At 43.1% G+C, this 21,151-nt stretch overlaps 1 protein-coding gene across 3 annotated transcripts in view; it reads left to right on the top strand.

Moving 5' to 3' along the window:
* The window catches only part of LOC115093090 (lysozyme g-like), a 100,680-nt gene that overhangs the window by 48,347 nt on the left and 31,182 nt on the right, over positions 1 to 21,151 (top strand). For all 3 annotated transcript variants that reach the window (XM_029604778.1, XM_029604777.1, XM_029604779.1), the window contains one exon: positions 5,440 to 5,538. In XM_029604778.1, the coding sequence (XP_029460638.1) occupies positions 5,440 to 5,538 (99 nt within the window). The remainder of the gene's footprint in view (positions 1 to 5,439; positions 5,539 to 21,151) is intronic.

Genomic DNA, 21,151 nt, shown 5'->3' with positions numbered 1-21,151 from the left:
ATTTCAGATTACAGATAGGAACCGGGACTCGCTTCTCGAGGGCCCATGTTCCTAAACACTCTGAAGATTCTCTATTGCCTAGTAGCTATCGCAGATACAGACATTTGTGAGTTACTATTTCAGATTACAGATAGGAACCGGTACTCGCTCCTCGAGAGCCCATGTTCCTGAACACACTGAAGATTCTCTACTGCCTGGAAGCTATTACAGATACAGACAATTGTGAGTTACCATCGTTCTCTCAGAGCTTTCCCTGGAACCAGGTACTCGCTCCTCAAGGGCCTAACCCTTTCCAGCTACTGAGCTTCCTCAAGACCTTATGTGAGTTATCATCTAAGTACTGGCTATGTATACAACATACCTATCTACTCACTATCTATAGTTTCTCTACAGCTCAGCAACCCTGGGATCGTGGTTCCAGTCCCTGAGGGACTTCAGCCCTGCCGGGCATATCAGTTCACTACTGCCACCTCTAGTGGTTCTACTAACCTGTCTAATAAAAGAATTATCTGTGTCTGTCTCCATACCCAAGCCTAGCCGGTGATCCCTCTCAGGATATCCTCCCAGGGGCGCTGTCATCTGCCAACGGCCCAAGGATCCACCATTCTACATTCTACTACATCTGAGTGCCCTCTCCAAGCTCTCCGCTGGTAACAGATTGTTATCTACTCCCTCTACAGGAGATGAGCATATCAGATGGCTACTTCCTAGCAGATCTATTACAGATTGCTTACTCCGCTCACGGAGCATAACAGTTTACTAACGCCTCCTTCACAGGAGACGTATTCAACAGATTGCTACTCCCATCTGCTTGCTCCATCCATCAGCATAGCAGATCATAACAGATTGCTAACTCCTCCCCTCTGGAGGAGCAGTTCCTAACAAATTGCTAACTCCTCCTCTCTGGAGGAGCGATTCATAACAATTGGTTCATCTCCACTGGCAACAGGAATTACTGGAACCATCCGAGGTGCAGGTTTAGCACTAGCCTCCTTCTGACCTGGTCCTCTATTAGGCCGGAGTTCTTTCACCTTATCACGAAGCCGGTGGTCGATCCTAGTAGCCAAAGCCACTAGTTCATCCAGCGAGTCAGGTGTTTCACGAGCAGCCAGCTTGTCTTTCAAGCGAGTATCCAGGCCTCTGAAGAAGAGAGTTTTCAGGCATTTGTGGTCCCAGCAGAGTTCGATAGCAAGAGTCTTGAACTCTATCGCAAACTCAGCCAGTGGTCGGTTGCCTTGCTTCAGGTCCACCAGAGCAGAACCGGCAACGGTCACTCGGGCAGGTTCGTCAAAAACGGATTTAAATAAGTCTAGAAATCCGTCAATATCCTGCAAAATAGGATCCTTGCATTCCCACAGTGTAGGCCCAAGACAAGACCCTTCCATCAGATAAGATAGAATGTAAGTAATCTTGGCAAAAGCTGTGGGGAAGTGAGAAGGCTGTAATGCAAAATGCATGCAGCACTGGTTTAGAAAGCCCCTGGTTCTCTGAATCTCTCCCGAGAAATGAAGGTACTGTACTGTAGTCTTTAAAGTTACAGCGCTACTGTAGTCTTTAAAGTTACTTCAGGTAACTGACCTTCATTACTGGAAGTAGCACCTTGAGTCTTCTGTGCATGCAGCTGATGGAACGCTGAAGTGAGTTTCTCCAATGCGCCTTGCTGTTCAGTAACGCGCAGGGCCAGGCCCGGAATGGCCTGCAGGGCGTTGACCTGTGCCGGATCCATGGAGTTAGCAATCTGTTATTGTTTGTAAGGTTTTGGGTAGACCCTTGGACACTGTGGCTGCTGACCACGCCCACGGGGAAAGTTCCGTGAGGGGCCACAGGTCAGGCTCAGCTTTGGGACACACAACACAGAGTTATATCTTTTATTAGACAGAGTTGAGAAGCCTCCAGAGGTGGCAGTAGTGAGTAGAGATGAAGCCTGGCTGGGCTTAGGGTTCCTCAGGATACTGGAACAGCGATTCCCTCTATGGCAGTGCTGTAGTGGAGAAAACTGAGATAGTGAGTACAGTGGAGCATACACAGAGTTCTGGTATAGAGCCTCATTGGTAAAGTTACTCACACAGTGGTTTCTCCTGGAAGGTAACACAGAAGCTGGAATAGAGGCAGGCCCTCGAGGAGCGAGTACCTGGTTACAGGGAACAGCTCTGAGGAAATAAAGTTGGTAACTCACTGATGAAGTAGGCAGCGGTTTCTTCCAAGCAGAAGCGATAAGTTCAGGCAGAGAATCAGGGAACATGGGCCCTCGAGGAGCAAGTACCTGTTCCTGCTAGTGACCTGAAAGAAATGAGAGAGGTCCCCGAGGAGCGGGTACCCCGTTAGGATAAGGTCCAAAAGTTGGAGAGGCAGAGTAGCTAGGTACGGAGAGCGAATCCCATCCGTAAGGAGATCCCTTGCTAAATCGATTAGCTAGCAAAAAGTGTAGGCTTTTGTATCTGGGATGCGTGACGTCATCACAGGGGGACGCTCCTGAAGTTCGCGCCAAAGAGAGAATAAGAAGGGCCACACGGCACGCGCGCCCTATGGTACCTGGACAACATGGCGGGATGCAGCGCCCAAGCTGGACCGGGGACGCCGGAGAGGACGGCAGGCAGACACCAGATGTCCATCAACCGCAGGAGGCGTCACAAAAAAGGTAAGGTGGGCGGAGTGGAGACGTTGGGCAGTGACAGTTGTAACAGTTCTTAGCAGAATAAAAAGAGAAAAAATGGGGGGGGGCGGGGGGGAGAGGAAGGGAAGTTATGACAAAGGGATGGATGGAGTTAATTATAGGCCTGTTTAAACAGCCATTTTTTTTTGTTTTTTTTTTTTAACATTTTGATGCACTGTTCTTGGTGTAATTCGGGAGGCATAGAGTTCCATATCATTGGGCCTGCTATGGAGAGCGCATGTTCTTTGGTGGAGATGTGTTGAGTGAGTTTATGAGGGAGAATAGACAGGGAGCCTTTGTAGGCGGACCTGGTCAGTCTGTTAGAGGAGTGAAAGTGTAGGGAGTCATTGAGCCAATGGGAGTTCTGATTGTGAAGGGATTTGTGGATAATTGTGAGGGTCTTATAGAATATTCTAGAGGGGATGGGGAGCCAATGGAGGTCTCTAAGGATTGGCGTGATGTAGTCTATTCTGCGGGAGTTGGTGAGGATTCTAGCTGCTGCGTTTTGCAGCATTTGGAGCAGTTTGATGGAAACTGCAGGGAGGCCTAAGAGAAGGGTATTACAGTAGTCGATCTTGGTAAATAAAATCACTTGGAGGACAGTCCAGAAATCATTGTAATGAAGGAGTGGTCTTATTTTCTTAAGGATGTGCAGTTTTTAGAAACAGTCTTTAGCGGTGTTGCTGATAAATTTTCTTAAGTTCAGATTGCTGTCGATTAAAACTCCTAAATCTCTTACTTGCTGTGAGAAGGAAGCGGTCTGGTGGGAAGAGGGTGGGGGGTGTTGTGGTTATCAGGGGAGATGAGTAGGAGCTCTGTTTTTGTCATGTTTAAGGCGAGGTTGAGGTTAGTTAGCAGGCAGTTGATAGAGGTAAGGCAGTTTTCCCAGGTCTTGAGGGCTTTGGGTATGGATTCGGTGATGGGGATGAGTATTTGTACATCATCCGTGTAGATATAGTGGGTGAGACCAAGATCAGGTAGGAGTTGGCATAGGGGGAGAAGATAGACATTGAAGAGGGTCGGGGAGAGGGAAGAGCCTTGGGGAACTCCGCAGGTTAAGTTAATGGGGTTGGATTTGTGGGCGCCAATTTTGACCTTGTAATGCTTATTGTTGAGGAAGAATTCAAACCAGCTCAGGGCTATTCCAGAGATACCTATTTCAGAGAGGCGTTTGATCAGGAAGTTGTGACAGACGGTGTCGAAGGCCGAAGAAATGTCAAGCATGGCTAGAATATATGACTGGCCTTTATCGAGTCCTTTAAGAAGGAAATCAGTAAAGGATATTAAGAGGGTTTCCGTATTGAAGAATTTACGGAAGCCGAATTGTTACAACCCAACATGCAAAAAAATATATACTCAAATTGTGGTGTCACCTCAGTAACAGCAAAACTAACTCCTTCCATTGTCAAACACTTTGTTAAGTAACACAAACCCCTTAAAAAAACAAACAAAAAAACCCACTTAGAACCTTGCTATATCATACTATAACAGCATAACTGGATTAGCCACTTTTGGAAAGTGGCTAATCCAGTTACTTCTGGATAACCACACTGTTTATAAACTGTTGGTTACACAGCTAGTGCTTTTTAAGAAATTATTTTTGCAGGACTGAAATGCAACAAAAAATAGTTTTCACTGGTATAAAAGTATATTAAAAGTGTTCTAGTCAGTATGGTGGCTGTTTGGCACAGTATATGATACCAGATAGAGATGTGAATCGTGTCCTCGATCGTCTTAACGATCGATTTCGGCTGGGAGGGGGAGGGAATCGTATTGTTGCCGTTTGGGTGTTTAAAGTATCGTGAAAATCGTGAAAATCGTGAGCCGGCACACTAAAACCCCCTAAAACCCACCCCCGACCCTTTAAATTAAATCCCCCACCCTCCCGAACCCCCCCCCAAATGCCTTAAATTACCTGGGGGTCCAGCGGCGGTCCGGAACGGCCTCCTGCAATTGAATCGTGTTGTATTCAGCCGGCGCCATTTTTCAAAATGGTGGCGCAAAATGGCGGTTCCGGACCCCCGCTGAACGACCTCCTGCAGTCGATCTCCTGCCGGCGCCATTTTCCGTACGGAAAACGATTCGCGGCAGGAGATCGTTTTCCGGACTCCCGCTGGACCCCCAGGGACTTTTGGCCAGCTTGGGGGGGGCCTCCTGACCCCCACAAGACTTGCCAAAAGTCCAGCGGGGGTCCGGAACGACCTCCTGCAGTCGAATCGTGTCGGTCTATGGCCGCCACCATTTTGCGCCGCCATTTTGAAAAATGGCGCCGGCTGAAGACAACACGATTCAATTGCAGGAGGCTGTTCCGGACCGCTGCCGTTCCGGACCGCCGCTGGACCCCCAGGTAATTTAAGGCATTTGAGGGGGGTTCGGGAGGGTGGGGGATTTAATTTAAAGGGTCGGGGTGGGTTTTAGGGGGTTTTAGTGTGCCGGTTTTCCTGCCCTCCCCCTTCCCCCGATTTACGATTTTTTGACGATAAATCGGGGGAATTGGTATTGTATCGTGGCCCTAACGATTTTTGACGATTTAAAATATATCGGACGATATTTTAAATCGTCCAAAAACGATTCACATCCCTAATACCAGATATTCAGGTCCTTCATAAACTGGTGATTGATTTTTGGTAGATTTGGGCTTTTGGCTTTTTTGCAGGCTGTAGTTTAAACAAAAAATGACAATGAAAATAAGACAAAGAGAACTTCTGGGCTAATCTGCTTTTGATCATGCCAGCAATAGTATTCATGCAAAAAAGAAAAACAAATCCACATTTTACTTCTTATAGATGTTTCTGAAGAATTAGGATTGTATGGAGATATTATGAAGGTTTCAACAACTGGAGCATCCTGTGTAACTGCAAAGCAAAACAAGCTAGACCATTGTGGTATGTACTCTTTAATACTTGGACTACTCAGGTAAGAGGCTGGGCAGCTCGTATTTGAAGCTTCTGTTTTTCTGGGCTGGGAATATGCGCCTGGAAAAAGCTTTGGCTGGCTCCAGAGTTGAGCGAGGGAAAAGCTTTGTACAGTAATGTTCTCCTTGGGTTTTAGCGTTATTCCAGGAATGTTTCTAGTTCTATTCTTTTTTCAAAATAGATCATTGCATATTTTAATTATTTTTATATTGTTTTATTTTGTGGTATAGAAGATTTTTAAACTAATTAAGTGCCAGATGTGTATGTTGTCATCAGTATTTGCCTCAAAGCGTTACTACTGGAACAGATCTGAGTATAGTCTCTCTACTTAGATACAGCTCCAACACTGCTCCTTGCATTAATGGTGGGGGTGGAAGGGAAATAGAACCAAAGGGTTACTAAGAGCCAAGAGTAACATAAGTATGAGGAAAAAAAAAAAAAAGTGCGAAGCTTGCTGGGCAGACTGGATGGGCCGTTTGGTCTTCTTCTGCCGTCATTTCTATGTTTCTATGTTTCTATGTTACATCACTGACATAGATATTGATCGAAATACAATGGTCCCAGTATTGACATGCCACTTAACCGGATAAGTAGGATTTATCCAGCCAAGTGGCAGCCCCTGAATATCTGGCTAATTTCAGCAGGCACCACTTAACTGGATAAGTAGATAACTGGATATAAATGGGCGTGAAATGGGTGGATTGGGGCTATGCTACTTATCCAGTTATTTAGACCAGATAAGGGCCTATTATCAGCCTTATCCAGTTAAGTTAACCGAATAAGTTAGACCTGCACAATAGCAGGTCTAAAGTTTATTCAGACATAACTTATCTAGATAATTAGAGCTTATCCGGTTATATTCAGCAGCATAGCTGTGCTGCTGAATATCCCTTCTAAATTATCTGGATAAGTAATATCCGTATAACTTACATAACCCGATATCTTTGAATAGTGGGTCCAATGTTTTTATTTTTTAATCTTTCTGCCTTGATGTCATTTATGCAAGGATTGTTTGTAGGAAATGGGTGTGAGAAAGCACTACACCATGATTCTGCCACTACTGCTATTTGGATGATGTTTTTTAATTCATGTATGAAAAACTGATTTTAAAAGGTTTAGATGGATTATAGAGTTCCAATGATTAGAACTGGGGTTTGGTGGCTATTACCCGTGTCCTTATGATTGTAGGAATATTTCTTTTCATCTATTATGAATTTTTGATTCTTTGGGTATCATTATTTGTCTTTTATTGTTATGTGATGCCATTTTTGGTCTTTTATTTTTTCAATAATAGAGGATAACCATTATCACTTGCACGCAAAGACATCTGAAGACATCTGTAACAAAGTGTTTATTGTTTCCAGCACTTACTCTATCCCCTAGACCCTGACTACACATGCACTCATACTCAGGCATCATAACATGACTAGAAAACGTGGCAACCAGTGTCTATCATAAACAAGCACATCTAAATGTTTAGAGTGTGACAATGCATAAGATTCCTGCAGATAAACCAGAATCACATGAATGCAATGAATAGCTCATTTTTTCTAATGTGATAGAGGCTTTCTCAGTGGTATTAACTTCCTGTCTGTGAGGGCCACAAACAGATCAGGTTTTCAGGATATCCCTAATGAATATGCATGAGATAGACAGATATGCACACTATCTTATACATATTCATTATGGATATCCCAAAAAAAACGGACCTGTTTGCAGTCTTCTGCCTGGAGTCAATACCCTTATTAAAAAAACATCCACATGCTTACTGTGACTCCAACATCGCTCTAAGCTTCAACAGCAAGAGGAAATGTGGAAAAAAGGATTCGCACTCACAAAGAGGGGAGTAGCTGGCTTGTTACGGCAGTTACTACCCCAAATCAAATAAGCCTGATACTTCACTTTCAATGCATATACAGCATAGTTCTCTGATTCAACGGCAGGGGAGAAGAAAAACTGATACTTCACACATCCAGCAGAGCTCTCTGCTTCAACGGCAGGGGAGAAGAAAAACTGATACTTCACACATCCAGCAGAGCTCTCTGCTTCAACGGCAGGGGAGAAGAAAAGAGGGTTCGCACTCACAAAGCGGGGAGTAGCTGGCTTGTTACGGCGGTTACTACCCCAAACCAAATGTGCCTGATACTTCACTTTCGATGCACATCCAGCATGGCTCTCTGCTTCAACAGCAAGGGAGAAGACTGATACTTCACTCATATCCAGCATAGCTCCCTGCTTCAACAGCAGGGGAGAAGAAAAACAACCAATAAGGGCTGTATAACATAGTCTGGGTAAAACAAATAAGCATGGGTGTAGCTTGCTTATTGCGGCGGCTACTACCCCTAACTAATCAAGCTAGATATTTCACTTGGATGCAGCTCCATCACTGCTCTCTACATTAAAGGTGGGGGTGGAAGGGAAATAGAACCAAGAGCTAAGAGAAACAGATAAGTATGAGAGAAAAAATGTGTGAAGCTTGCTGGGCAGACTGGATGGGCCATTTGGTCTTCTGCCGTCATTTCTATGTTTCTATGTTTCTTCAAGGACTGGAAGTGAATACTACTGGGTTATCTTATAGAAACCACTTTGCACATCCCTTCTCAGTACAGAGATATCAAATGCACGAAGGCATGTAGGTGACTTCCAGAAATCAGTAGGCACATCTGGAGACTGATGTTAACTGTGCATTCTGCCAGTCTCTGGAAAAGGTTTGTAGCCAGATCATGCATATTTGTCATCACTTTAACCTGAACAGACAAGCTGTGAGAGTGGATGATATTTGAGACCAGGCAGCCATGCAGCTTATCCCACAATTAGGAGATAAGACTGAACTTAAGTACTCTAATTTTTTTTTATAGGAGGCTCTGTCCCTTATACTGTACAAAAAAGAATAGATGTTACTGAAGTATGGCTCAAATACATACCTATCTTAGCTAGGCCAAATGAAAAGAAAAATACAACTCTCTTCCTGCCCATTTTAAAGATTGCCATGGATTGAGAGCAACTGTGCCATGACAACTTTCAGCTGAACTAAGTGAGCACAGGCAGACATGGTCCCTTTAAATAGCTCTGGTGCACCGCCCTGGTGGTGGCACTGCACAATATACATCTGCAGAAATCACAAGGCTGCTACTGCTCATTGTTTGACAGGGAAAAGGCCATGGTGACACCATGGTAAGGACTTTCAGACTGCCGTCCTTCCTCCAGCTGGTCTTCCCAGACTAGTATTTGCATACTGAATAGATAGATCATCTGAAGGCTCCTCCTGCCACTTCAGTAAGTGTCTATGTAGTTTCCCATATCCTTTTGAGTGTGTGACAGTCAGGGCTTTCATACCTTTTTGATCAGTTTGATGGTGAGAGTGAGGAGTAATAGTGCATATAAACTTGTCTAAGCCCTGACCCAAATAGTGTTTTATCTTTTGTATGTTTCAGATTGACCCACCTCCATCAACCCAATTGTACTGGTCCAGGAGTTAGAGCAAGATACTCCCCCTCCTGGCTTCTAGTAGAAGTTTTGTGGACTCCTGGCTGCTCCAATGGCTCCTGGAGGGCCCAGAGAGGTACGAGGGGCAGGGTTGGGCACTCCATGAGTATTCTGCTTAGCAAATTCTTCTCCAGCATGATGGCCTATGCGTGCTAAAAGTGCGTTTTCACATGAGGAATCTGTGAGTCTGGCATGTTGGTGTGACAGCTATTGCATTGCATTGGGGTTGTTTGTGTTGTGTTTGTTCCTTACTACTGCAAAAAAGGGAAACCTCTAGAGAGGGTATGGATTTTTTTAGTTGGCCTTTGAGGAGGCAGGTTAGAGCTTTCCTGCTCTTCTTTAGTCCCTTTTTGATTTAGAAGGGAGTAACCTTGGACCTTTAGGAGTAAGGTCTGGGTTGATTAGATGACAGAATAACTCATCTTCTCTTTCGAGAAACTCTTTTACTTTTTGTTGCTTTTGGAAGTCTGGATTATTTTGTTTGATCCAGCAATTAAATTCCCCAGGGCCTAAGGAATTTAGTCTCTGTCAGGAAGAAAGGAGTCTCTTAGACAGATCTAAAGACCCTTCAAAGGTCATCCTAGGATCATCCTAGTGAGTGGTTTCACATTCATTCCTGGGATCAGGAGAGAAAATGGAGGAAAGGAGAACTGTGACACCTATCCGATGTTAACCACCACATATCAACAGGATATACTGGAGAAGGCTGGATGATTGTTTTGTATGCTATCTAAATTCTGGGAGAGCACTCCAAAACTACTCCTGCAATTGGAAAGGGACGTGAAAACAGAAGAGTAAATTAAAACATCAGTAAAAAGTCACAGATTTTTTTGAAACTGAATTATATAATAGATTTCATGGACAAAGACTTGCATATTGTCCATCACTTCATTTCTACATTAATTATCAGTAACATTATGTTAGAACCACATTTGACTTCCAATGTGATTATTACTGTACATGTTAAAGACCGTGAAAATAACACTCAGGGCACTGAAGAGACGTCTTCCTTCTCCCGGCGAGGAATCTTGGAAATGGAGGTACATAAGGACAGCATAGGAGATTTGGATATCTTAAGCCCTTGAAATTGAGGGTGGCCCCTACACTCCTCAGTGAGGACCTCAGCCCAGGGTCACTTATATACCAATAACTTGCAAGGTGGGAGGCATGACTCAAAACGTTTGCTCACTCCTGCTCTATCATATCCCTTTCTCAGTCGTCTCTAAGCTGAAGAGCCTTAACTTGTTTAGTCCTTCTTCATAAGGGTGATATTTCATTTTTTATGCCCTGCTCTGAACCTTTTGGAGTTCTCCTACATTTTTTCAAGATGTAGTAATCAGAACTGTACCCAATACTGAAGATGCAGTCGCACCATGGATCAATACAGTTTTACTTTTTATTTCTTTCTGAAGAATTGCTAACATTCTTTTTGCTTTGGGTTTTTTTTGGCCACAATGGCTCCAGGGTCCTTCTTCTGAATTGCAATCTCTAATATAAAGAACCCAGTGCTGTGCACACATACTTAAAATTATTTTTCCCTACATGTATCGCTTTGCATTTGTCCACATTAAATTTCATCGGCCATCTAGATACCTAGTATAATGGCATAGTCATAATGGACCCGGCGCGCACATATGGACACCCGATTTTATAACATGCGCGCGCAAAATCGGGGGACGGCATGCGCAAGGGGGTGCACAATTGTGCAACCTGCGCGTTCCGACACTCGCAGCCTTCACCGGGTCCTTCTCCCCTAATCTAATCTTCCCACCCCTTTCCCTAACCTATCCCCCCCTACCCCTATCCTAAACCTCCCTCAACTTTTATTTTACCTTCTGCGCCTGCCGGCCACCCTGCTCCTGGACCATTCCGCCCTGCCCCTTTTCGAAGCCCTGGGACTTAGATGTGTCCTGGGGCTTTATGCGCGTTGCTGGGCCTTTATAAAATAGGCCCGGCACACGTAACCCGATTGATGCGCGTAGAGCTTTGAAAATCCAGCCCTATATGTGTCCAGGCTAGTAACAAGATGGCCACCACCATGACGTCTGGGTCAAAGAGTTGGGAATACTAACCAGAGAGTCCCAGAAGTCCACAGAGTCCCCTGCTGGAGGAAGGCAAGAACTGCTCATCGGAACCTCATATTCAGTTCTCCAGTCTTTCGAGGTCCTCCTGCAATTTCTCACAATTTGTGTTTTGAATACTTTGAATGTTATGATCAGGCTTGTGAACCCTTGGACCAATGGGAGGATGGTATACCTTAGGAAGTGGATCCTGAAGTTCCCCCGTCAGGAGGCGAGGCGGAACAGAAGATGTGACCGGCTGACCCTCGGCACTGAAGACTGAGGCGACTGTGGAGAAGGCGAAGAGTCAAGACGTCGGAGAAGCCAACTGGGTCTTTGTCACTGGAAGCCTGCGGTGCCCCCGTTAGGAGCCCATAGGGACCTGGACTGCTGGGACTTAGGTGGGCCCTTGGAGACGATGGTCCAGAAGAAGTCCAAGGTCGAGTGCCAGAAGGTCATCGCTTATCAGTCCGAGGTCACATACCGAGGGATCACCACATGCCAGTCTGAAGTCGCACACCAGAGAATCACCGCTTGCCAGTCTGAAGTCACACGCCAGGAATCACCACTTGCCAGCCCGAAGTCAGATACCAGGAATCTCAGATGAAAAAGGAACCAGGAAGCAAGGATCCAAAGCATAAGAAGACTCACCGAAGCAAGCAGACTCAAACAACCAAGAAAGGTTCGTAGCAGTGCTCAATCTTCATCCTAGTGGGCCAGCCATTGGCAGGAACCAGAAGTCCTGGACAAACAGTCAAGGATAGAACCGAATCAACAGGAGTGAGGTCCGGGGCGAGCAGCAGCTGAACAAGGTAGTGAGACATTCTGGATCCACTGGTCCTACAGATGTTGTAGGAATTTTTGAAGGGGGAGCTTGACCCCCCCAGTCTTGGAAACAAGTGTTCTTAAGTTCAAGGAAGTGTGGACTGGGACCCACAAACTTGGAATCAATTCTTGGAAGCACTGAGAGTGGGACTTGAACCCACAATCTTCAGATTTAGGTCTCTTCAACTTAGGCACTGCACCACATGCCAAGCCAAGGAATGAGCAAAGGAAGTCTCCTTATATACTTCCCCTGGTCTGGTGCATTGGAAACAGGTGTAGACAATTAAAGGGACGAGGTCCCTTTAAATCCAGTAAGGAGGCGCGGCCTCACGCCTAAGATTGCAGCGGCCATCTTGGATTTCCGGTCGCGGAGGAGAGCTAAAGAGAAAGAGAAAACTGTTTGACAGTTCAGTAACATAGACATAGTAAATGACAGCAGATAAAGATCCAATCTTCCCAGCAAGTTGTTAAATGTTGTAACTTCCACTCCATGCAGGTTAAACTCAAGCCTTTGGTTAAGGGTAGTAACCATAATTTTCCAGTTAGCCCTTGGGCACATCTAAAAACTTTTATAATCCTTTTCTTTGGATTGTCACTGTTTCAAGGGAACATATAAAAGATTTATATTTGAGACTGTCTACACTGATAGTCTTCACTCCCCTCCTTTATCCTCAAGATGTGGGTCCTTTCTATGGGGAGGAAGCTAAGCTTATGGCTCAGGCAATGCTGTGCTTTACTCAAAACCGTGTGTGTAATACCCTCTGTATTCTGTGATGCTGTAGTGCTGCAGGGACAAATTCACTGGACACAGGGCTGGGTATTCAAATCATACTTTACTGATGAGGTATAAAGTTAGATCAATGTCCAGTTTTAAATAATGAGATTACAGCTGGCTGTCTTCCTGCAGTGTAAGTATCTCTGACTCAGGTTCCTTATGACAATTTTACCAATCCTGCTCCGAGACCAGTTCCTGGACGTCCTACTCTGCGTGAGGTCCCCAGAGAAATTAGAACCATTGTGCCTGAGTCCACAGTTGTTATACTCTTTATCCAACCTGTGCCCATGTCCTAGGGGGGGACTACAGAGGTGGGTCTCCAATTCTGGTGTTCTTTCTCGTTCTCCAACTCAGTTCTTAGTGACCTTCCAGAGGGAAAAGTCTGTGGCTGCACAGAGATTAGGCTCCACAGCCCATTCTCCACTGGAGAGGAGGGAGTGACAAAAGCTTCTCAAAACAAAGGGGAATCATTACTCAAAAAAGTAAAAGATTCTCTGGGATACTTTTGCCACTGCCGTCTTTCTCTGACCTAGAAAGGAGCTAGCAGGTCTTCAGAGGCCTGGTCTCTGCAACTGGAGGATGACCATCTCTAGGAGTACCAGGCTGCAACCCAGCAAAGCAACTCTCAAAAATAGCAAGAATATTAACCAAGTCTCTTTCTCTAAATTGAGAGGTATCCAGCCTGGCAAGGAGTGCACAGAAAGGAATATCCTAAAAAAAAAAAAGCATTAAGTGAGGAAGTAGGCCCCCCCTATAAAGAAATCGCCACGAGAGTTCCTTATTCTCCAAAACCCAAATTCAAATGCCATACCTCTTTCTGACTTAGTCCCTACTCATAAGAAAGATCAACTCACTCAGGCAGCCTTTGGAGGAGGTACTGAACTGTGGTATACTTTCTAGCTGACTAATGGGATGCTAGGCCTATCTAGTGGCTAACCCAGAGGGCTGCCACATGTTAATCATATTTAACATGGATTACTGCTTTTGCTGCTTATAAGAATGGCAATTCTCAAAATGACCGGATTGAAAATTGTTCTCCTCTACTCAGCAAAAAAGTATGTACAGGCTCCATAGTGCATATACAGCCCTATTCACAAAGGCACGCATTATTTACTGTAGCTCCTATTATTTCTAATAAGGCCTATTCACTGCTAATGTGAATTTTCTGATGGAACCCACTGTTGTGAATAGAGCTGAAACTTTTTTTTTTTTTTTTTTTTACATTTAGGTTTGTGTTATACAAAAATAGAAAAGCACAGGATCATTAAGATTACATCAGGTTTTCTGGAACCAACCAGTCAGAAACAGCACAGGTGTTGCAAACAGCACAATACAATAATAACCCCTCCCCATAGAACCCACCCTCTCACCCTACCCATATGCTAATATAGGATAAACACTTGCCAAGTTCTTATGGTAGAAAATTAGAAACAGAAATGTTAACCACCCTGAGAAATTATGCAAGCAACAAAAGGTGATCAAATCTTTCAAATTTGTCCAAAGTCTTGTATTTAGTAGCAGTAAGCTGGCACACGTAGAATACACGTAGCAAACAGTATTGCACAGCCTCCCTCTTTGGGGCAGACCTCTGCTTCCAGCAGAAAGCTACTTCATATCAAGCGGCCAGACATATCTGCTGAATGAGAAACTGTGTCACTTGAAGGGCCTATGGTACTGGTAGATCCAAAAGGACGCACTTAGGAGAATAGACATACTTCACCCCAGTGATAGAACTATTTAAAGCACAAATTCTATTCCAAAAACAAGATATAGTTATAAAGGTTCCTTTACTTCCTACAACCCTTCCAGCATGCATCATCCACTATACCACTTTGGACTTTTCTCCTTTCTCTGATGTATCTGAAAAATGTTTTTTCACCTCGCTTTACCTCTTTGGCAATCTTTTCTTCTGCTTGACTTTTTGCTTTCTTGATTAAGAACATAAGAACATGCCATACTGGGTCAGACCAAGGGTCCATCAAGCCCAGCATCCTGTTTCCAACAGTGGCCAATCCAGGCCATAAGAGCCTGGCAAGTACCCAAAAACTAAGTCTATTTCATGTTACCTTTGCTAGTAATAGTTATATAGTATAGTTATATTTTAGTTTTTAGATTGTTTTACATATTTTATAGTTAATGTTATGATGTTTTTATGCTAAGCTTTATACTATTTGTCTTAACAGCTAATTTATTCTTATCCTGTGTAGTTTTAGCTGTTACTATTTTATGAATTATTGTATTTCTTATAATATTATAATCCTGTAAACCGGTGTGATGGTTTGTCTGATGCATCGGTATATAAACAACAATAAACTAAACTAAACTAATAGAAGTGGCTATTTTCTAAATCAACTTAATTAATAGCAGGTAATGGACTTCTCCTCCAAGAACTTATCCAATCTTTTTTTAATCACAGCTATACTAACTGCACTAAACACATCCTCTGGCAACAAATTCCAGAGTTTAATTGTGCGTTGAGTGACGAAGAACTTTCTCCGATTAGTTTTAAATGTGCCACATGCTAACTTGATAGAGTGCCCCCTAGTCTTTCTATTATCCAAAAGAGTAAATAACCGATTCACATTTACCCATTCTAAACCTTTCATGATTTTAAACACCTCTATCATATCCCCCCCTCAGTCGTCTCTTCTCCAAGCTGAAAAGTCCTAACCTCTTTAATCTTTCCTCATAGGGGAGCTGTTCCATTCCCCTTATCATTTTGGTCGCCCTTCTCTGTACCTTCTCCATCGCAATTATATCTTTTTTGTCTCTCTCAGTTCCACCAGATATTCTTCCTTGTGATCCTCTCTTTGGGATCCTTTATATTTCTTAAACGCTGTTCTTTTAGCTTTTATGTTATCAGCCACCTCCTTCGAGAACAAGATAGGTTTCTTTTTTCTCTTCCTTTTCTAATATATAGATTAGTTGCCTTGGTAATTGCTCCTTTTAGTTTGGCCCACTGTTGTTCCACATCTCTCATTTTCTCCAGCCTTCTAGTTCTTCCTCCAGGTACTTCCCCCATGTCAACTAAGTCCGTGTTTTTGAACTGCAAAACTCAGGTCTTCTTGCGACCTCCCCATATCCTATTTGTGCTATGAAACCATACCGTTTGATGCTGAGGTGGGCACTACCTCCGTTAGTGAGCACTAAATCAAGTATAGCTCCCTCCCTTGTGGGTTCCATTACCATTTGTTTGAACAAAGCCCCTTGCAGGGCATCCACTATCTCTCTAGTACTGTTAGATTCTGCAGAAGGGATTCTCCAGTCTACATCCGGCAGATTAAAATTTCTAACAATCACCACTTCTCCCTTCTTTCCCATCTTTTGGATGTCTTTAACCAGATCTCTGTCACGTTCTTCCATTTGATTTGGAGGCCTGTAAACCACTCCAATAAAAATGGATGCCCCATCATCTTTTTTTAGGACAGCCCATAATGCTTCTTCTTTGCCCCATCTTCCTTGCAGCTCAGATGCTTGGATATCGTTTTTGACATAAAGAGCCATTTCTCCCCCTTTTCTGTCTCTCTGTCTTCCTTAACAAGTTATAGCCCGGTATGGCCATATCCCAATCATGAGATTGCGTGAACTATGTCTCCGTGACAGCAACAATGTCCAAGTCCGTGCAGATCTGGGATTTTATTACCCAAACTACGAGCATTTGTGCTCATAGCTTTCCAGCTTTTCTTGTTCAGGTTACTGCTTTTCTTGGACTCCTTTTGTGACTTATTTAGCTGACTTTTGTTATCCACTTCAGCCTTTTCCATTGCATTTGTATTTGGGGGGTGACATTCTAATTTCCTTCTGCCACCCCGGCATCTAGTTTAAATGCCTTATGACATAGGATTTGAATTTATCTCTTAGGATCCTTTTTCCTGCCACAGACAGATGTAAGCCATTTTGACAAAGAGCTTTTTACTGTTCCATACATGGCCCCAGCCCCCAATATATCCAAAACGTTGTTCCTTACACCCGGATTTGAGCCATACATTGAAGTTATCAATATGGCTTAGCCTCTCCTTCCCCTTTCCATGAACAGGTAACACTTCTGAAAAGGCAATAGTTGTCGCCATGTGACCAATCTGCTTTTCTAGAGACTGGAAATCTCTCTGTACCTCTTGGATGCTGTTTCTAGCAAGGTTGTTGGTTCGCAGATGGATGATAATATCAACTTTAGAATCTTTGCTTTCTTCTTTGATAGCTTTGACTATCTGAATAGCATTTCTGCCAGCCGATGATCCTGGAAGGCTTTTAACTGTAATGTTTCCCTTGAAAAGAGTTCCCAAATTAGTGCCTCTGATGACAGTTACCCAGCACAATGAGCTTTTTCCTTTGATTATTGATTGTATTATGGAATTTCTGTATGCATGGGGTTTCTTCTTTCTTTTCATCTACCACTTCAATCTCTTTCACAAGAGCTTCTTCATTATCTAATACAGAGAAGGCGTTTTGTACTTGTGTCACTTGAAAGAGCGTGTGTCTCTGCATCACAGGTCTTACTCTACCAGAGCCCACTGTAAACCCCCTTTTCCTTGACTTTTGGTTTTTCTGTGGTAAAGGGGAATTAATTCCTGAATACTGTAAAGTGGGTGAAACTTTCTTTATTGCAGCTAATTCAGCTTTAACTTCAGCCAGCTCCTTTTTCAAGAAAGAGAGTTCTGAACAAATGGGGCAAGCCCTAAGTTTCCAGATGATTTCCCTCCAAATAAAGGCTCCACAATAGTTACATTGGATAGTTCTCATTTTGGTAAATGTATTTGATGGATAACACCTGAGGAATTACCAAATTATATTGTTTCCAATTATGTATTCAGGAAGCTATATCAGAAAAACAAACCCAGGGGTGGATGGGTAGAGGGGCAGGGTGGGAGGTGGGAGGGAGTTAAACAGTTAACATTTGGCCAGGGCTGTTCACTGGACACTGTATCTGCTATTGATTTTGAACAGATCCTCCCCCAGATTGGCTAGCTAAGTTAAACATTTTTACTTAGCTTTTCACAAGAATATGTAGTTATGGCTGTCTCCTTGAAGTTCAAAGCATACTGAGGACTTGATTGCCCCCTGCAATGCACTATGAGTCACCTGCCCAAAGCTGAATAGCCAAATCCCTTTTTTTTTTTTTTTGCTTAAACAAACACACAGCAATTTAATGCAGCAATATCAATATCTAGGAAAATATAGAGATGATAGGACTAGCACTATACAAAAAACTGAAAAATATAACCAAGAAGCCCACAAAAATAAGGATAAATTAAACTTTTTACTTAGCTCTTCACAAGAATCTCTAGTTATGGCTGTCTCATTGAAGATAATTAAGTTGGAACAGCTAGTCAAGGTATGGCCTGATAAAAATCCCCAAGTATTTCACCTAATTCCTGTCACACTTGAAAGGATACAAACCCATCAAATAATCGACTTGGGAATCAGATATTGCTACATTTAAAATCTCAGACTTGTCAACATTTACCTTGATTAAAGAGACCTGGCTAAAGTACTTAATTTCAGCTACCACCTTAGCAAGAGAGAGCGTAGGTGTAGAAACGATAAACAAAATGTCATCAGCAAATAACAAGAATTTATAGCTTGCCTCTCCAATCTGGTTCCCTAAAATCTCAAGATTGCTATGGATCCTAACCACAAATCGTTCCAAAAAAAGTGCGAAAAGCTGGAGTGAAAGAAGGCATCCTTGACATGTACCATGACCAACCTTAAAATTATCCAAATACCTTCCATTAACTTTAGCACAGGCTTCCGCATTCTCATAAAGCTTTGTAATCCATGTAATGAAACTACGCCCAAAATTCATCTTTTCCAGAATCTTAAACAAAAACTTCCAATGAACTTTATCAAATATGTTCTCCATGTTCACTGTCAGAAGCAAAGGCAATTTCTCTTTTTTACCCACCATATGAAATCCAAATTTTGTGTACATGCGGCCATACAGCTGAGAATAAAACCAGATTGGTCCGGATGGATCAAGACTGCAGTCAGTGAACCTGCTGTGAGGGTGAGCTTTTAGAAATTGCTACAATGTATGCCATTGAATTGTCCACAGAATATTCATATGTAAACGCCCTTTATGAGCATAAATGGATTTTTAAAATTGGTATGATAGTATGTTACATTTACATATGTAACTTCTTTTAAAATTACCTCCAATGCATTCAAATGATCAGCCAACACCTTTAGATTTAAATTGATAAATGAAGTGGGTTTATATGAGTTTTATATATATATATATATATATATTAATTTATTTATTTATTACACTTTTATACTGCAGTAACAGCAAGCTGACCAAGGCGGTTTACAACAATAATATAGAATAACAAATACAATACTGTGTTATCCTGTGTTATCCCACTTCTTGATTTCTGTAACAAAATTATTCTACTTACTTAAGTTATATGTTAACTACTGATAACTTGTTCTAATCTAGTTTTCGCCAATTCTTTATATTTATTATCTATAATTATCCTTAACTTAAAACTCGTACTAATTATCTGTACGAAGCTGTATAAATCGTTCTCTGTATGAAGTTGTATAACTCGTTCTCTGTATGATGTTGTTGTTGTTCGCTGTAAACCGGGGTGAAGGCACTTTGCTATACTTCGGTATATAAAAGAATATAAATAAATAAATAAATAAATACAATAATAACAAGATTACCCCAATTAAAACATTGGACAGCCACAATTTCACCTTGGCTTCCAGTCTAATAGCTATTGGAATAGGGTTCCAGTGTTCGGGCCCCACTACTGAGAACATTTTCTTCCTGGACCCTTCTTTTTTTACCTGCTTGATTCCTGGAACTATAACAAGTGGCTTTCCTGAGGAACGCAATATCTGCCTGGGAACATATCTTCTGTAGCCTGCTCGCCAAATAACTGGCTCCCTTACCATGATGGACCTTATGCATTAGGATTACAGTCTTAAAAAATACAATTCTCTCCCTCACTGGTAGCCAATGTAAAACATTCAACAGCAGCCTGGCACTAATACATCTAGGGCAGCCAAAATAGATCTGACTGCCATATTTTTTATCATCTGAAGTCTTTGCAAGTTCTTTCCTGTACCTCCCATCAATACCCCGTTGTAATAATCAAAAAGTGGATTCTTACCGTCCTTTGCTATCACTGAGATACTAGACAGGTTAGTACTCACTGAGACAGAGCACACCGCTCTCCCCAATAATCTGTCAAACATTTTAGTCAATGGTTTAACCAAACAGGGCAAATTGTGTAAGGATAGTGAACCCACGTGCTGTGACATGGTTAACACAGCCTAGTAGGTGAATGCACTAGGCCCACGCCAACTGTTGGCAAACACGCCCTGGACTGGGACAAGACTGGAGCTTCACCTACACCAGCCTTTGGGTTCCAGGGGCTGGCTGGACTTAAGCAAAAGTCCTATAGGTTATACAAGATAAGATAATCCAAAGCTGGGCTGAGGTCAGGTCATGCAGCAACAGACAATTACCAGTAACAAACCTAGGGTCAGGACAGGCAGCAAGCAAGGAGTAAATGAGGTTCATAGAAGAGGTCAATAGCAGGCGGAAGGCTAGCGAGTAGTCTGGTTCCATAGCAGGGGTCAATATCAGGCAGATAGACAAGGGACTGGGACAAGGCAAGGCTGAAAGCAGGACAGGGCAGGAAGATGAGACCAAAAAGGGCAGGCTGGACGAGGCAGGATCAAAAGCCAGGAGGCAAGGCAGGAACAGGCACCAGGAAGCAAGGCAGGATAAAGAATGCTGGAGCAACATGCACTGCAGATAAGCAGGAAGACTTATTGCTGAGGCCTTGATGGAGCGCCGGGTTGGCGCATAAGTAGGATAAGCCGCTGACATCATCAGGAGGCACTCTAGCAGGTTTTCCTGCTGCGGGACCCTTTTAGGCTGGCACATGGCACATGTGGCTAGAGGCAGCGCCAGCAGGGGGAAAGAGGCAGCGACTGGCGGCACCCTTGCCACACTGAAGGAATTGTGACCTTAGGGCAGGTTGCAGCATTTGAGCCGCTGAAGAGCTACTCAGCGTCTGGTGGTGAGTTGGCCAATCATGGCAATGTCCCACAACCGGCCCATCATTACAAATTACTTATAAAATCTTTCAGAATAGCAATCTATATTCTATATGTTGTGATTTACCCTTTTAAAGTCCCCTAATAACTTGAAGCAGTTCCACCTCCTAATTTCTTAATCTAAAAAAAAAAGTTGATGATCAGCTAAGAGGGTAGGCAGCATAACATCCGCCAAATAATTATTGATTGCTTCTTCCCCAATCGATGAAATCCTGACTATAGAGCTCCTCAGAGAACTGTAGAAATCGTTTCCTAATTGCCTTATTGTCAGTCAATAACTCTCCTGCTTGCCCTTTAAGTTTTGCAATATGACTTTGGGAAAATTTGTTCTTTAGTCTCCTGTGTAAGAGTTTGCTAGCTTGTT

Source organism: Rhinatrema bivittatum, chromosome 5 (genome assembly GCF_901001135.1).
Source record: "Rhinatrema bivittatum chromosome 5, aRhiBiv1.1, whole genome shotgun sequence".
NCBI lineage: Eukaryota > Metazoa > Chordata > Amphibia > Gymnophiona > Rhinatrematidae > Rhinatrema > Rhinatrema bivittatum.
The sequence above is the reverse complement of the archived record's forward strand: the minus strand, read 5'-3'. Positions and strand labels throughout refer to the sequence as shown.